The sequence below is a fragment of the Rhinoraja longicauda genome, chromosome 22 (assembly GCF_053455715.1).
Source record: "Rhinoraja longicauda isolate Sanriku21f chromosome 22, sRhiLon1.1, whole genome shotgun sequence".
Lineage (NCBI taxonomy): Eukaryota > Metazoa > Chordata > Chondrichthyes > Rajiformes > Arhynchobatidae > Rhinoraja > Rhinoraja longicauda.
Genome location: NC_135974.1, coordinates 35,878,598 through 35,894,903, shown reverse-complemented (window position 1 = coordinate 35,894,903; position 16,306 = coordinate 35,878,598). Strand labels below are relative to the sequence as shown.

The 16,306-nt window shown below is 44.8% G+C and overlaps 1 protein-coding gene across 6 annotated transcripts in view; it reads right to left on the bottom strand.

Moving 5' to 3' along the window:
* Nucleotides 1–528: 528 nt before the first annotated feature.
* LOC144604566 (tyrosine-protein kinase HCK-like) overlaps nucleotides 529–16,306 on the bottom strand; it is an 83,177-nt gene continuing 67,399 nt past the window's right edge. For 4 of the 6 annotated variants that reach the window (XM_078419148.1, XM_078419146.1, XM_078419145.1 and 1 more), the window contains exons 11-13: nucleotides 5,023–5,176; nucleotides 3,399–3,530; nucleotides 530–2,454 (exon numbers count right to left, since the gene is read on the bottom strand). In XM_078419148.1, coding sequence (XP_078275274.1) covers nucleotides 2,252–2,454; nucleotides 3,399–3,530; nucleotides 5,023–5,176 — 489 coding nt within the window. In that variant the 3' untranslated portion in view covers nucleotides 530–2,251. Of the gene's footprint in view, nucleotides 2,455–3,398; nucleotides 3,531–5,022; nucleotides 5,177–16,306 lie in introns of all 6 variants that reach the window. The other 2 variants (XM_078419143.1, XM_078419144.1) reach the window with 1 other exon arrangement.

The following is a 16,306-nucleotide window of genomic DNA, read 5'->3' as shown; positions in this document are numbered from 1 at the left end:
CTAGGCCATTCGGCCCATCAAGTCTATTCCGCCATCCAATCATGGCTGATCTATCTCTCCCTCCTGACCCCACCCTCCTGCCTGCTCCCCATAACCTCTGACACCCGCATTGATCAAGAGAGGGTCCCCCTTCATTCCCTTTACATTTAAATGTCTTTAAATGTTTTTATTGGACCTGCCTCGACTACTTCCAGGAGAGTCGGTACATGACAGGAAGAGAACAAAACAGACATGTGGCTATAAATCATAATGCAGATGACAATGAGTGAGCAACTGGAGGAGAGAGGAACAGGAGACACACGGAACTGCAGATGCTGCAATCTTGCATAGGTAACAAAGTGCTGGAGGAACTCAGCGGGTCAGGCAGCACCTGTCCATTCCCTCCACAGATGTCGTCTGAGCCACTGAATTCCTCCAGCACTTTGCGTTTTGCTCAAGATTTCAACATCTGCAGTTCATTGCACCGCCATCGAACTTTGGAAATACAGAAAATTATGACTGGTGTCAAAATATTTATAAAGATCAGGTGTACATTTGTACACTAATGCAGAATCATTATCAATGCCACATTTTAGAGTTGACAAATTTCAGAACAAGCAATATCGAGACTAAGGCACTTTATTTCACACTTCAAGCATTAATTCAAATATACATTATGAATGCGTATAATTTTGAAATTATAATTTCATATTTTCAAGCCATGTGAAAAATAAACGCAGTTTACATATCTTTAAGCATGTGCACACTATAATCCATACTCAGCAAAGCTCCGTTAGATTAATGCCAACTACCATATTCACTGCTATAAATTATTCCCAAATCTTACGCAACTGATTAAAAAAAAACTTAAAACCATATATATTCTAACAGTAAAAAGAGGCCAACAAAATTAATAGCTTTATTTTATTTTGTAGCTTGGAATTACCACACTGGTTTTGCATCAGTAGATATCTCTTGAAAAACCGCTCCTGTTTGAGATTATTCTCTCTGCTCCACCGACAGTTGCTGTGGACTGGAGCATTTCCCTGAGGCTCATTTGTTTGCACATACAGTTCCCATTCAAGAAAAATACCATTCGTACCAACCACAAGTTTTACATATGGACTGTGGATTCTGCTTGGTCGTATAGACTGTTTGAAAGAAACAGGCCCTTCAGCCCACCAGGTCCATGCCGACCACCGATCACCCATTCACATTAGTTCTATGTTATCCCACTTTCCCATCCACTCCTTACACGCGAGGGGCAATTTACTGAGGGCCGATTAACATACGAATCTACGCGTCTTTGGGATGTGGGAGGAAACCGGAGGAAACCCACGCGGTCACGGGGGAGAACGTGCAAACTCTACACAGGACAAAACAGAAACTTTAACCTCCAGGCAAATGAACCCAGGCGTTTGGCCTTTTGTTTCGACTGGGGGCCTTTCCTTTGGACTCAGAACATCACTCGGTCGAACGTAGCCTCTAGACACATCTATCTGTGCTCAGCGTTCGGAGTTCCTGAGTCTGACTGCAGTAGCGAGACCAATATTGGTAATTTCACAAAGAGGAAGATTCACCAGACATCCCATTAGTTCATGTGAAACAGGGCTCGCACAATCTTTCTTGAAAATATTTACGGTCATCGTAAAGGCTTGTTATCTTCATTGACTTTAAAAAAAATAACCTTCTACACTCTACAGACTTTGGAAAACATGTTTCAAAACATCCTTCACGCAGATTAAGTTATTTCCTGAATGACAGCTGTTTATGTACAGAAATGCTTTCTGTTTATAAGGTCCTTGTGTGGCTCTGAAGTAATTCAATGAGTTTTCTATATATGAAACAACCCAATAGACACTGATGTGTATGTGACTACACTGTCTGAGAGTTCATATAGGTTTACGGACTTCAGTATAAAAATAGGGCACAATAAAAAATAAACCGTGACGTCATTGAAAGTACAGTACCAATATTATTTGGAGCATTTCAGCAAAAATAAACCTTTTTGTTCAGGCATCAACGAACAAATGATTTGTTTGAAGTTTTCGTAGAACATTTGCTAATACATATTTTAAAAAGTTATTGAAAATATTTAACATGGAAAATACATTGCTTACAGTCAATAATGTTAGAAACCATTCTCACTCTGGTCATGGTGCAAAAATGCAAGTGCAGACCTCAATAAGTCCAAACTAAAATGGATGGTTTGGGTGACCTTTTGTTTTTTTTTGCTTTGTCCCATTCTCTGTTCGTACTTGGCACCTGGTTGTTATGGCTGTTGCTGATACTGGCTCTCCGTGGCAGTGTAGAAGTCTTCAAGAACGCTCTGCAAATACTCAAACGTGGGCCTATCCTCTGGCTTGTTCTTCCAGCATTTCATCATGATGTCGTACAGCTCGGTGGGACACACATCCGGGCGTGGCATTCGGTATCCGTGTTCCAGCGCGCGGATCACGTCTGGGTTTGACCTTCCTGCAGACAAGGCAAAACAACCCAAATGATCACGTTTATTTCAATTCTCTCACCACATCTTTTCAAACTTCTGGCATCTGTACGAGTCGTTGGCGAGACCTTGACGAACTGTGTACAGTTACAGGATGGATTCATAAGCTCATAAATTATAAAAGCAGAAATAGGCCATTCGGCCCATCCAGTCTGCTCTGCCATTCGATCATGGCTGATCTATCTTCCCCTCCCAATCCCATTCTCCTGCCTTCTCCCCATAACCTCTGACACCCGTACTAATCAAGAACCTATCTATCTCTGCTTTAAAAATATCCATTGACTTGGCCTCCACAGCCTTCTGTGGAATTCCACAGATTCACCATCCTCTGACTAAAGAAATTCCTCCTTCTCTCCTTCCTAACCGAGCGTCCTTTAATTCTGAGGATATAACCAACATTTATTTCATCGCACTTCGATCTTCTCACCACAACTTTTAAAACTTCTGGCATCTGTACAAGTAAAGATGAGTTACTTGTACAAGTAAAGATGAGTAAAGAAAACACAGACAGCAGTAGAAACAAGGAACTGGTTCACAAAGAAAGACACGAAGTGGTGGAGCAAATCAGTGGGTCTGGCAGCATCTCTGAATGTTTCGGGTCTGAAGAAAGGTTCCGACCCGAAACTACACCTATCCATTTTCTCCAGAGACGCTGCCTGACCCACTGAGTTTTGCATTCTTTTTTTTTTTACAGGTTCTATGTCAATTATCAGATGCAAAAAAGACAAGACGCTGACTCAGCAGGTCAGACAACATCTGTGGAGGGAATGGGCGGCAATGGTTTGGGCTCAGGGCCGTTCCTCACTCTTTGTGGTCTATGTTCTATGTCCATGCCTTGATAAGTGCTGCCAGCATGAAATGTGCAGGGTTCATGCAGCAGAACAGAAGTGCTCCATCGCTGCTCACTACCTACCTGGATAAGGTGTGCGGCCATACGTGATGGTTTCCATGAGAACGATTCCAAAGGACCAGACATCGGACTTGATTGTAAAAGATCCAAAGTTGATGGCTTCTGGTGCAGTCCACTTGATGGGAAACTTGGCACCTGGAAAGTTGCAAATGGAGATTGAAACACAGGGATTAGAATCAATGCCCAGAAGATCCTTGTAGAAACAGACACTGAAAGTTGCAAATGGAGATGGAATTAGAATCAATGTCTAGCAGATCCTTGTAGAAACAGATGCTGGTTTACACCAAAGACAGACACAGAGTGCTGGAGTAACTCAGTGGGTCAGGCAGCATCTCAGGCTAAAAAGGATGGGTGATGTTTCGGGTGTGGACCCTTCTTCAGACTGCTATATTGTGGACATGAACTGAGTGGGGCAGGAGCAGGCAGAGGCAATGGGTCTGCCAGGGCAGTTCTGTTTGTGGATTTTCGAGACGGTACAAGTGGGTGGTAGGAGTGGGTTGTGTGGGGCTGGGGAACAATGAGGTTGGAGGCTACGGAGGGGTGAACGATGGTCATAAGGTCATAAGGAATAGGAGTAGAATTATGCCATTTGTCCCATGAAGCCTACTCTGCCATCCAATCACGGCTGATCCATTTCTCCCTCCTAATCCCATTCTCCTGCCTTCTCCCGAGACCCTCTGACACCTGCACTAATCAAGAATCTATCAATCTCTGCCTTAAAAAATATCCATTGACTTGGCCTCACCAGCCTTCTGTGGCAAAGAATTTCACAGATTCACCACCCTCTGACTAAAACATCACCCAAATAAATGCGATTTAAAGGAAAGGAGAAAAGACACAAGGTTTCAGTCAGGCAAATCGCGGAGGGATCAAATACGGAATGATTGGCTAAACAGATGAACAGAGGAACATTATTAAGTATTTCGTACAATTCATTAATAGCACATACCCTCACTTGAAGAATAAATCGGCTGTGATCAATAAATTGGGTTAGACACAGGATCAGGCTAAAGAAAAAGGGTGGGAAGGAACTGCAGATGCTGGTTTAAACCAAAAATAGGCACAAAGTGCTGGAGTAACTCAGCGAGACTGGCAGCATCTCTGGAGAGGAGGAATGGGTGACGATTTAGCTCGAGACCCTTCTGAGTTACTCCAGCATTTAAAAAACATAGAAAATAGGTGCAGGAGTAGGCCATTCGGCCCTTCGAGCCAGCACCGCCATTCAATATGATCATGGCTGATCATCCAAAATCAGAACCCTGTTCCTGCTTTCTCCCCATATCTCTTGATTCCGTTAGCCCTAAGAACTAAATCTAACTCTGTCTTGAAAACATCCAGTGAATTGGCCTCCACTGCCTTCTGTGACAGAGAATTCCACAGATTCTGTGCCTTAGATTTTGTGCGTATGTAAAGGAAAATGCTTATAGGAATCGCAAGGACTTGTGTAAACGCAGAAAGCACAGAGAGTTACGAAGAGTGACAGAGAGTCATTAGAATGTATAGATGCTAAAGGGAAAATATTGATGAAGATATTCAGCAGCCCTTCAGGCCTTCCAATGTGCAGTAGAAGATCACATCACGTACAGAGCCTGGGACACGGTTTGCTCACACAGAGAGACGGACATACCTTCTCTAGCTGTATATTCATTGTCTTCAATTATTCTGGCCAAACCAAAGTCAGCGATCTTGCAAACCAGCGTGATGCTCACTAAAATATTGGCAGCCCTCAAATCTCTGTGTATGTAGTTCTTGGATTCAATATAAGCCATTCCTTCTGCAATCTGAAAATAATAATCCATTAACATTACATCTGATTCAATTAAATAAACATCCAAAATCTATCACAGTGCAGTAATTTTTTCAATAATTAATTTACAACTTAAACGTAAAAAACATTATATATATCTGCTAAACAAAATTGTTTATAGATATTCGCTGAGTTACCTCAAATGTAATTATTGGATGCAGTCCTTTACGATCCCAAAAGTGACAAAGATAACTGTGTTCCTCCAACTCTGGCCTATTGTACATCCAAGAATGTAACTGTGCAGCGATGACTTCAAATGCCTCACCACCCCCCCTCGCCCACCCCCTCTACTTTCAGTCTGAAGAAGGGTTCTGACCCGAAACGTCACCCATCTTTTTTCTCCAGAGATGCTGCCTGACCTGCCTGTGTTACTCCAGCACTTTGTGCCTATTTCTGCTATTCTGAAATCCCTTCCATAATTCGCAAAGTGTCCCCATTCATTTACATTGTTTCTTAGAATGTAAATCTTTGGTCCAAGTTGTAGTTGGGGTAGACAGTCAGAACCTTTATCCCCAGGGTGGAAATGTCAAGGACTAGAGGGGACAGCTTGAAGGTGAATGGAGCGAAATTTAAAGGAGATGGGAGGCGTGCTTTTTTAAAAAACAATCGCCTGTTGCAAACAACGAGGAAAAAAACTGCAGATGCTGGTTAAAATCAAAGGTAGACACACAATGCTGGAGTAACTCAATGGGTCATGCAGCATCTCGGGAGAGAAGGGATGGATGACATTTCGGGTGGAGGACCCGATGAGTTACTCCAGCATTGTGGGTCGGCCTGCAAGATGGTGCAACATGGTTGTGGAGGTGGCAGAAGCCAGCATCACGTTTAAGAGGCTTTTAGAGAAGAACATGGATGTGCAGGGAATGGAGGGAGATGGATCAGCAGCAGCAGATGAGATTAGTTTAATTTGGCATTATGTTCATCACAGACATTGTGTTCCTGTGCTGTTCTATGTTCTAAGTTTTAGTTTAGAGATACAGCGCGGAAACAGGCCCTTTCGGCCCACCAGGTCCGCGCCGACAAGTGATCTCAGAGAAAACCCACGCAGGTCACGGGGAGAACGTACAAACTCCGTACAGACAGCACCCGTAGTCGGGATTGAACCCGGGTCTCTGGCGGGTTCGCTGTAAGGCAGCAACTTTACCGCTGCGCCACCGTGCCACCCAGTAATCTGCCCTCACATAGTTGCATGTCAAATCTCACTGGATAATAACATAATTCACAGACGCATTACACTTTATGTATGCAAGCAGCCATTAATACCATTCCCTTTTTCTTACTCAGTTTTCAATTACTCATTAATTTCACTGTTTACCCTCTCATTTGTTTCTCTCCCCTTTCCAACTTTCTCTCGTTCTGCGGCTAATTCTGTTCTATTTTCACTTCCTCCTTTCCGCAATTTCCATTTCCTGGCCTCCAGTCAATCGACTTCACTTCACTCCCTGCCTATTCCTATAAAACGTTGGTGTTTTCATCTTTAATGTCTCATTCGCCTTCACTCTTTGCTGATCTCCCCTGCTCCCACCCAGTTCAAACGGTGGATAAGGACTTTACAGTAACGATGGGATCATAGTGCAAGATGTGACAAATTAAAAATCCTTTCCTCATATTTCTCTTTCAGTGAGAACAGAGACACAAAGGTTGGAATGAGGAAATAATTTGTATTTCTCAAACAGTGTGTACTTTGCTTATCGTTAACGATGCAATCTACTTTAATCTACTGGAGGAAATCCTGTGAAGAGTTTTGCCGTCCAAATAATCCACAAAGCCATTTTGTACAAAAAGTACTTTCAAGGGCATGTGAAGTCAAGTGTGTTTAATTGTCATTTGTACCAAAACAGAACTATTAAATTCTTACTTGCTGTCGATTACAGGTCTGGATAAAGGGGAGGCCATTTAAAACTGAGGTGAGAAGAAACTTTTTCACCCAGAGAGTTGTGAATTTGTGGAATTCTCTGCCACAGAAGGCAGTGGAGGCCAATTCACTGGATGAATTTAGTGGAGAGTTAGATAGAGCTCTAGGGGCTAGCGGAATCAAGGGATATGGGGAGAAGGCAGGCACAGGTTACTGATTGTGGATGATCAGCCATGATCACAATGAATGGCGGTGCTGGCTCAAAGGGCCAAATGGCCGCCTCCTGCGCCTATTTTCTACGTTTCTATGGAAACATAGATGACGTAACAAACAATGTTTCATAAATTAAAAAAATGAGTGCACAATAAAACAGAAGCCCAAAGCCCTAGTGCAGCTGAGACAGGTTGTAGTTTGAAGTGTAGTTGGTGTTTACAGCATTCAACCAATGGCTGTAAACATGGATATGCCTTTTAATTTTTTTTCATGGAACATGCTTAGTTTTTCTCCCCCAACATAGAAAATTGAACTTGAAAGAGTAAAACACAAATCCCTCGGCCCAAAATGTCCGTGCCGAACGTCAAACTAATCTCCCCCAAGGGAGTAGGATAACATAGAACTGGTGTGAACCGGCGACCAATGGTCAGTGTGCACTTGATGGGCCAAAGGGCCTCTTTCCATGCTGTCCCTTCCAACCAATCAAACAGTAATCGGAGCACGGGATGTGTCTCTCTCCATCACTAAATCAGCCTATAACATTCGGCTAACTTAGTACAACCGAAAATTATACCCGTGAAATAGAGTTCCTAGTGACAAACAGCAGAGAAACAGGCCCTTCTGCCCAACTAATCCATGCAGACCAATATGCCCCAGCTTCTTCCAATTCCCATGTTTGGCCCATCACCCTTGAAAACCTTTCTATCCATGCACCTATCCAAATTCCTTTTAAATATTGTTATAATACCTACCTCATCTACCTCCTCTGGCAGCTCATTCCATAAACCCACCACCCAACTTGTATGTTTACAAGTTGCCCCTCAGGTTCCTTTTAAAAATCTTTCCCCTCTCACCTTAAACCTATGTCTAGTTCTTGCTTGAAGGCTATTCTATGATTTTTAATATGGTGGTGTAAATTAAAGATAGTCTTTGATAATATCATCCAACCTCATGCATCAAGAAACTGATACACCACATTATTTTGTCAATTCATATTCAACACTCTTACAACCCAATACTCTTATAACCAGAATAGTGAAAGGCCTAGATGGAGTGGATGGGGAGAGGACGTTTTCACACAAAGAGTGGTGAATCTGTGGAATTCTCTGCCACAGAAGGTAGTTGAGGCCGGTTCATTGGCTATATTTAAGAGGGAGTTAGATGTGGCCCTTGTGGCTAAAGGGATCAGGGGGTGTGGAGAGAAGGCAGGTACGGGATACTGAGTTGGATGATCAGCCATGATCATATTGAATGGCGGTGCAGGCTCGAAGGGCCGAATGGCCTACTCCTGCACCTGTTTTCTATGTTTTGTATGTTTCTATGTTTCCACTAGAGGGAGAGTCTGGGACCAGAGGGCACAGCCTCAAAATTAAAGGACGTTCCTTGAGGAAGGAAATGAGGAGGAATTTCTTTAGTCAGAGGGTGGTGAATCTGTGGAATTCTTTGCCACAAAAGGCTGTGGAGGCCAAGTCAGTGGATATTTTTCAGGCAGAGATAGATTAATAAGGGTGCCAGGGATTGTGGGGAAAAGGCAGGAGAATGGGGTTAGGAGAGAGAGAGAGAGCCATGGTTGAATGGTGGTTTAGACTTGATGGGCCTAATTCTGGCCTAATTCTGCTCCTATCAAGTGGTCATTATCAACAGGTCCGAACAGGTCCACGGATGATGCGGTCTCCCAGGTTCTACACACCGCTCTCTCTCATCTGGACAGCCAGGGGGGCTATGTGAGGATGCTGTTCATTGACTTTAGTTCAGCATTCAACACAATAGTCCCCAGCAGACTGGTTGAGAAGCTGCTGGAACTGGGGCTTAGCACCCCTCTGTGTGCCTGGGTCCTGGACTTTCTCACTGCCAGGCCCCAAGTGGTCAGGATGGGGGAACACACATCTAGCTCCCTCACCCTGAACATAGGATCCCCCCAGGGCTGCGTCCTTAGCCCTCTACTGTACTCCCTGTACACACATGACTGTGGGGCCAGGTTCAGCTCAAACTCCATCATCAAGTTTGCTGATGACACTGTGGTGGTGGGCCGGATCTCCAACAACGATGAGAAGGCCTACCGGGAGGAGGTGGCTGATCTGGCACTCTGGTGTCAGGACAATAGCCTCCTCTTGAATGTCACTAAAACAAAGGAGCTGATTGTGGACTTCAGAAGGGCTAAACATCCAAGGACGTACACGCCACTGGAGATAAATGGGTCTATTGTGGATAGGGTGAGCAGTTTTAAATACTTGGGAGTCCGCATCGCAGAGGATCTGACGTGGGCAACGCACATTGCCGCACTGTGGGTAAGGCTAAGCAGCGCCTTTACCACCTTAGAGAACTGAGGAAATTCAGAGTGTCTCTGAGGATCCTTCATTGCTTCTACTCTGGGGCTGTAGAGAGCATCCTGTCCGGCAACATTACAGTCTGGTTTGGGAACAGCTCTGCCCAGGACAGGATGGCCCTGCAGAGAGTAGTGCGTTCGGCAGAACGCACCATGGGAACTACACTCGTCCCCCTGCAGGACCTATACATCAGGAGGTGCAGATCCAGAGCAAGCCAGATCATGAGGGACCCCTGCCACCCCAGCAACGGACTGTTCCAGATGCTACGATCAGGCAAACGCCTCCGCTGTCACGCTGTGAAAACGGAGAGGATGAGACGGAGCTTCTTCCCACAGGCCATCAGGACTGTCAACTTTTATAACCCCAGAGACTAAATTTTTGTCGACACTAATAGTAACTTATTAACCTTATTTATATGCTGTAACTGTAATTCTTTTTTGTGCACAACCCGCAGGCATTGCCACTTTCATTTCACTGCACATCGTGTATGTGTATGTGACAAATAAATTTGACTTGACTTGACTTGACTTGAAGTGGTCATTATAAACATGCAAATCACACGGGTTATAACTGTGATAACAAGAGGAAAGTAAAACATCCAGAGCAGAAAAAAACATGTATAGATTTGATCGAACTGCTTAAGATGCATTGTTGAATGTCTTTCTGCAATCTAGCACGATTTTATAGATTAAAACTAAGCATATCTCTGCTTCCCTTTTGACTTTTCTTAAAAATAGCACATTTGAAAATAACTACATTTGGTTTACTGTTAAGTCAACTCAATCTTTACAGCAACTTCTCACGTTTCCACCCAAGCACCGCTAGCAATGCGGTACATGGTGAATGCCTCCAACACTGCAGCTCTCTTGTACACAATGTGAAACATCTCTAAACACACTAAAGAATCTGAATCGCTTTTATCAAACGGATTCTGTGAAAGTGACCAGGGCAGATGAATATTGCTTAAAAAACCCTAAAATTGATTCTTATTGACCAAGATCAACTACAAAGATATCTTGCACTGAACGTTATTCCCTCTATCTGTACACAGTGGAACAGCTTGATTGAACACAAGAACACAAGAAAATAGGAGCAGGAGTAGGCCAACCGGCCCCTCGAGCCCGCTCCGCCATTTAATACGATCATGGCTGATCCTAACCCAACCCCCTTCCCACTATTGCCCTTCTTCCCACCCAAAAGAACCGTGTGATCTCCTGGGAGAGGCGAAAAACCGGATAAAAACCCAGGCCAATTTGGGAAAAAAATCCGGGAAATTCCTCTCCGACCCCAAGCTAGGCGATCGAAACTTGTCCAGGAGATTACTCAGGTCTTACTATACTAACGATGTATAGATGCAATGATGTATAGTCTTTCCGCTAACTGGATAGCACGCCACATAAAAGCTTTTCACTGTACCTCAGCACATGTGGCAATAAGCCAAACGAAAACTAAACTAAACCACCTAAAATAGGCAAACAGCATTTAGTTACATATTTAGACAATAGACAATAGGTGCAGGAGTAGGCCATTTGGCCCTTTGAGCCAGCACCGCCATTCACCGTGATCATGGCTGATCATCCACAATCAGTACCCCGTTCCTGCCTTCTCCCCATACCCCCTGACTCCGCTATCATTAAGAGCTCTATCCAACTCTCTCTTGAAAGCATCCAGAGAATTGGCCTCCACTGCCTTCTGAGGCAGAGAATTCCACAGCCTCACAACTCTGAGTGAAAATTTATTTTCTTTTAATTTTGGACAGGAAAGGTTCAGAGGGAAATGGGCCAAATGTGGGCAGGTGGGACTAGCGTAGATGGGGGATCTTGGTCGACATGGGCAAGTTGGATTGAAGGGTCTGTTTCTGTGCTGTATGACTTTGACCATAATATTTTTGAACAACGCGTTCTTTTATTCTTGGCCTAAAGTTTCCAGGTTATCCCCAAAGAATTATAGAGTGAGTCTTACTAGGCTGGAGTCTGATCAGAAACACAGACCGATTAGTTGTGGCATCTTCAGCTGGTCTTATACTTCCCTCATGGATATGCGGGGAATGGAGGGAGTACTCCTCACAGGAGATTCACTCCATATCATGCTCAGCACAGACATTGTGGGCCGAAGGGCATGCTCCTGTGCTTCACTGTTCTATGTACTTTAGGGTTGCCAACTGTCCCGTATTAGCCGGGACATCCCGTATTTTGGGCTAAGTTGGTTTGTCCCATACGGGACCGCCCTTGCCCCATATTAGGCCCACGGGCCGCTGTAGGCCGGGACAGTGTAGGCTAACGGAGTGTGTTTGCCTGACGGAGGTTGCGTAGCAACCCGCCTCCCGGCCCGGGCGGCCGCCATTGGTGGAGCGGGAGAACGTGGCCGCTGACTGGGTGAGGTCACGTGGGGCGCGGGGCGGTGACGTCACCTTGTCACGTATTTGGGAGTGAGATAGTTGGCAACCCCTAATGTACTTCTGTGTCTCCACTGCAAAATATGACAGTCCAAGATGTTCTGAACTGATTCACTAGGTTCAATGAGTTTGAGGTGGTTTCCTCGGGCCCAGTCCAGTATTCCTGTGATATTTCAGCATCCCTACAATTTCACATCAGGTCAGGCCCAGTGTAAAAGACTTGATAGCCCACTGCTGTCAATGGAGATCCTTAGTATGTGCTCAAGGAGGCAGTGAATTGCATGCAATTTCTTTTAAAGTTAATATTTAAAATCCATTCTTTTTTAGTTTTAATAATAATAATAATAATATATTTATTTTATATAGCGCCTTAACACATGCACAAAGCGCTTTACAAATACAATTAACATAGAAACAAACAGACAAACAGACAAACTATCCTGACGGAAAAGCGGCGAATACACAACGCCAGCGTCCTCTCACGTCAGGGTCCGGCAGTAGACATTAAAGAACACAAGACACACAGATACAATTTTTTACACAAAACAGCCATCACAGTGATTGCTCTAGGCATACCCTCACTGTGATGGAAGGCAAAGTCTTATCTCCTCCTCGTTCTTCTCCCGTGGCGCCACGAGGCGATCGAGGCTCCCAACCCCTTGAAGCCCCCACCAGGCGATGGAAAGTCCCAGGGCCGAGCCGAGCAGGCCGAAGAAAGTCCTGAGCCCCCACTGGGCGAACTCCCGATGTTGCGGTCTGCAGGGCCCACGGCCGAAGCCTCCGAGATGGTAAGTCCAGGCCCTGCGACCGGAGTCTTCGAGGTCGATCCCAGCTGGAGGCCGCCGACTCCACGATGTTAGGCCGTTGCGCGAACGGAGATACGACACGGTAACGGTCGCATCTCCGTTGAGGAGGAGATTTAAAAAAAGGTTTCCCCCAACCCCCCCACCACCCCCCTACATACACAGAATTAAAAATAAAACAAAACGTACATTTAACATCAACAATGACAAAAAAACACAAAAAAAAACGGAGAGACTGCCGGTGAGCCGCAGCTGCAGAACACAGCCACGCTGTGATAAAGATAAAGCACAGAAACAGGCCCTTTGGCCCACCGAGTCCACGCCGACCATCGATCGCCCATTCACACTAGATCTATGTTCTCCCACTTTCACATCCACCCCCTACACACTAAGGGGCAATTTACAGGGGGGCAAATTAACCAACAAACCTGCAAACCTTTAGATGTGGAAGGAAACCAGAGCACCCGGAGGAAACCCACACGGTCACAGGGAGAACGTGCAAACTCCACACAGACAGCACCTGAGATCGGGATTGAACCCGGGCCTCTGGCACTGTGAGGCAGCAGCTCTACCCGCTGCACCACTGTGCCACCATAGTTATGTCTCAGTGCAATAAACTGAATTAACTTTTGATGATTTACTTAACATTTAATAGTGTTTTAGATGCCTTAGAGATATTAATAAATTATAAACATGCTGCAGCTTTGACTGTAGTCAGATCTCCCCTGGTTTTGCGTCTGTCAATGTCTGTTAGGATTGTTCCTGTCCAGATGACTAAATATCTACACTGAGATAACAAACAGGATCTGGTCCAATCATGTGTAGTTGTAGCCTGGCCCTGCAATTTTGTCTCTCTCGGTTGCTTGGGTAAGAAGTTGACAGATATGACGGAACATGATGTGGTGTTTGAAGAACTGACAGTGACTTCTTGGTAATCACAAGCCCAGCCCAAGAATATTCTTCAAATTAGAAATGAAGGTAATTGAGTAAAACTGATGAAATCTGGAGTATTGCGTGCAGTTGGGGTGGCCCTATGGCTGGGAGGATGCGCAACCTTTGAAGAGGGCGCAGAAGAGATCTCACAGACCGCTGCCTGGATTGTGGAGTATTAACCACAAGGGGATCTCGGACAAACTTCAACTGTTTTCTCGAGAACACCAGAGGTTGAGGGGACACCCAATAAAGGTGCATAAAACGCTGAGGGGCATAGATAGGGTAGACAGTCAGAACCTTCACCCCCTTGGCTGGAAATATCGTGCAGACAAGATAAATAATTAGAAAAGCAAATTAAGTATTAGACAATAGACAATAGGTGCAGGAGTAGGCCATTCAGCCCTTCGAGCCAGCACCACCATTCAATGTGATCATGGCTGATCATTCTCAATCAGTACCCCGTTCCTGCCTTCTCCCCATACCCCCTGACTCCGCTATCCATAAGAGCTCTATCTAGCTTTCTCTTGAATGCATTCAGAGAATTGGCCTCCACTGCCTTCTGAGGCAGAGATTTCCACAGATTTACAACTCTCTGACAAAACGTTTTTCCTCATCTGCGTTCTAAATGGCCTACCCCTTATTCTTAAACTGTGGCCCCTGGTTCTGGACTCCTCCAACATTGGGAACATGTATCCTGCCTCTAACGTGTCCAGCCCCTTAATAATCTTATATGTTTCGAGTGTTATTAACTTTGAATGCAAAGGGCAGGGGGTACAAAGGTAAGGAAGTTTTGCTACAATAGTTCTACGTGCAGGTGAGGCCGCAGATAGTGTGGTGGGAGCTGTATATAGTTCTACTCTCTTTATTTAAGCAGGAGGGTGTTCAACGGTTTACTAGAATGATGTGTTATAGAAAATGATTGCCTAAAGAGGAAAGCATGAACCAGTTGGGCTGAAGGGCCTATTTCCGTGCTGTATGACTGACTATCAGCAAGTTGGGTCTTATATCCATTGAAATTCAGAAAATGGGATGTGATTTTGTTGAAGCATTAATCACCAAGAGGTTCTGACAGTAGATGCTAAGAAAATGTTTGATCTTTTTGGTGGTCAAATGGGGGAAGTTCTAAAACCAAGGGCATAGTTTCAGAATAAGGAAGTTGTCCATTTAAAATGGGGGTGAATTCCCGGAATGGCGGGACTGTGCTATGTTGAAAGACTGGAGCGACTAGACTTGTATCTGGGAATAACTGTGCATTGTTCCCTGAAGGTGGAATCTCATGTGGATAGGGTGGTGAAGAAGGCGTTTGGTATGCTTGCCTTTATAAATCAGAGCATTGAGTATAGAAGTTGGGATGTAATGTTGAAATTGTACAGGGCATTGGTGAGGCCGAATCTGGAGTATGGTGTGCAGTTCTGGTCGCCAAATTATAGGAAGGATGTCGACAAAATGGAGAGGGTACAGAGGAGATTTACTAGAATGTTGCCTGGGTTTCAGCACTTAGGCTACAGGGAGAGGTTGAATAGGTTGGGTCTTTATTCTTTGGAGCGTAGAAGGTTGAGGGGGGACTTGATAGAGGTTTTTAAAATTTTGAGAGGGACGGACAGAGTTGACGTGGGTAGGCTTTTCCCTTTGAGAGTGGGGAAGATTCCAACAAGGGGACATAGCTTCAGAATTGAGGGACAAAGGTTTAGGGGTAACATGAGGGGGAACTTCTTTACTCAGAGGGTTGTGGCTGTATGGAATGGGCTTCCGGTGGAAGTGGTGGAGGCTGGCTCGATTTTATTATTTAAGAGTAAATTGGATAGGTATATGGATAGGAGGGGATTGGAGGGTTATGGTCTGAGTGCAGGTAGATGAGACTAGGTCAGGGAGAATGGTCGGCGTGGACTGGTAGGGCCGGACAGGCCTGTTTCCATGCTGTAGTTGTTATATGTTATATGTATACGCTGGAACTTAGAAGGATGAGAGGGGATCTTATCGAAACGTATAAGATTATTAAGGGGTTGGACATGTTAGAGGCAGGAAACATGTTCCCAATGTTGGGGGAGTCCAGAACCAGGGGCCACAGTTTAAGAATAAGGGGTAGGCCATTTAGAACAGAGTTGAGGAAAAACTTTTTCAGTCAGAGAGTTGTGAATCTGTGGAATTCTCTGCCTCAGAAGGCAGTGGAGGTCAATTCTCTGAATGCATTCAAGAGAGAGCTAGATAGAGCTCTTAAGGATAGCGGAGTCAGGGGGTATGGGGAGAAGGCAGGAGCGGGATACTGATTGAGAATGATCAGCCATGATCACATTGAATGGCGGTGCTGGCTCGAATGGCTTCCTCCTGCACCTATTGTGTATTGAAAATGTTTGATCTTTTTGATGGGCAAATGGGGGGAGCTCTAAAACCAAGGGCATAGTTTCAGAATAAGGAAGTTATCTTCCAATTCCCATGTTTGGCCCATAACCCTTGAAAACCTTTCTATCCATGCACCTATCCAAATTCGGGATAGAAGGGATGGATGACATTTCGGGTGGAGGACCCGATGAGTTACTCCAGCATTGTGGGTCGGCCTGCAAGATGGTGCAACATGGTT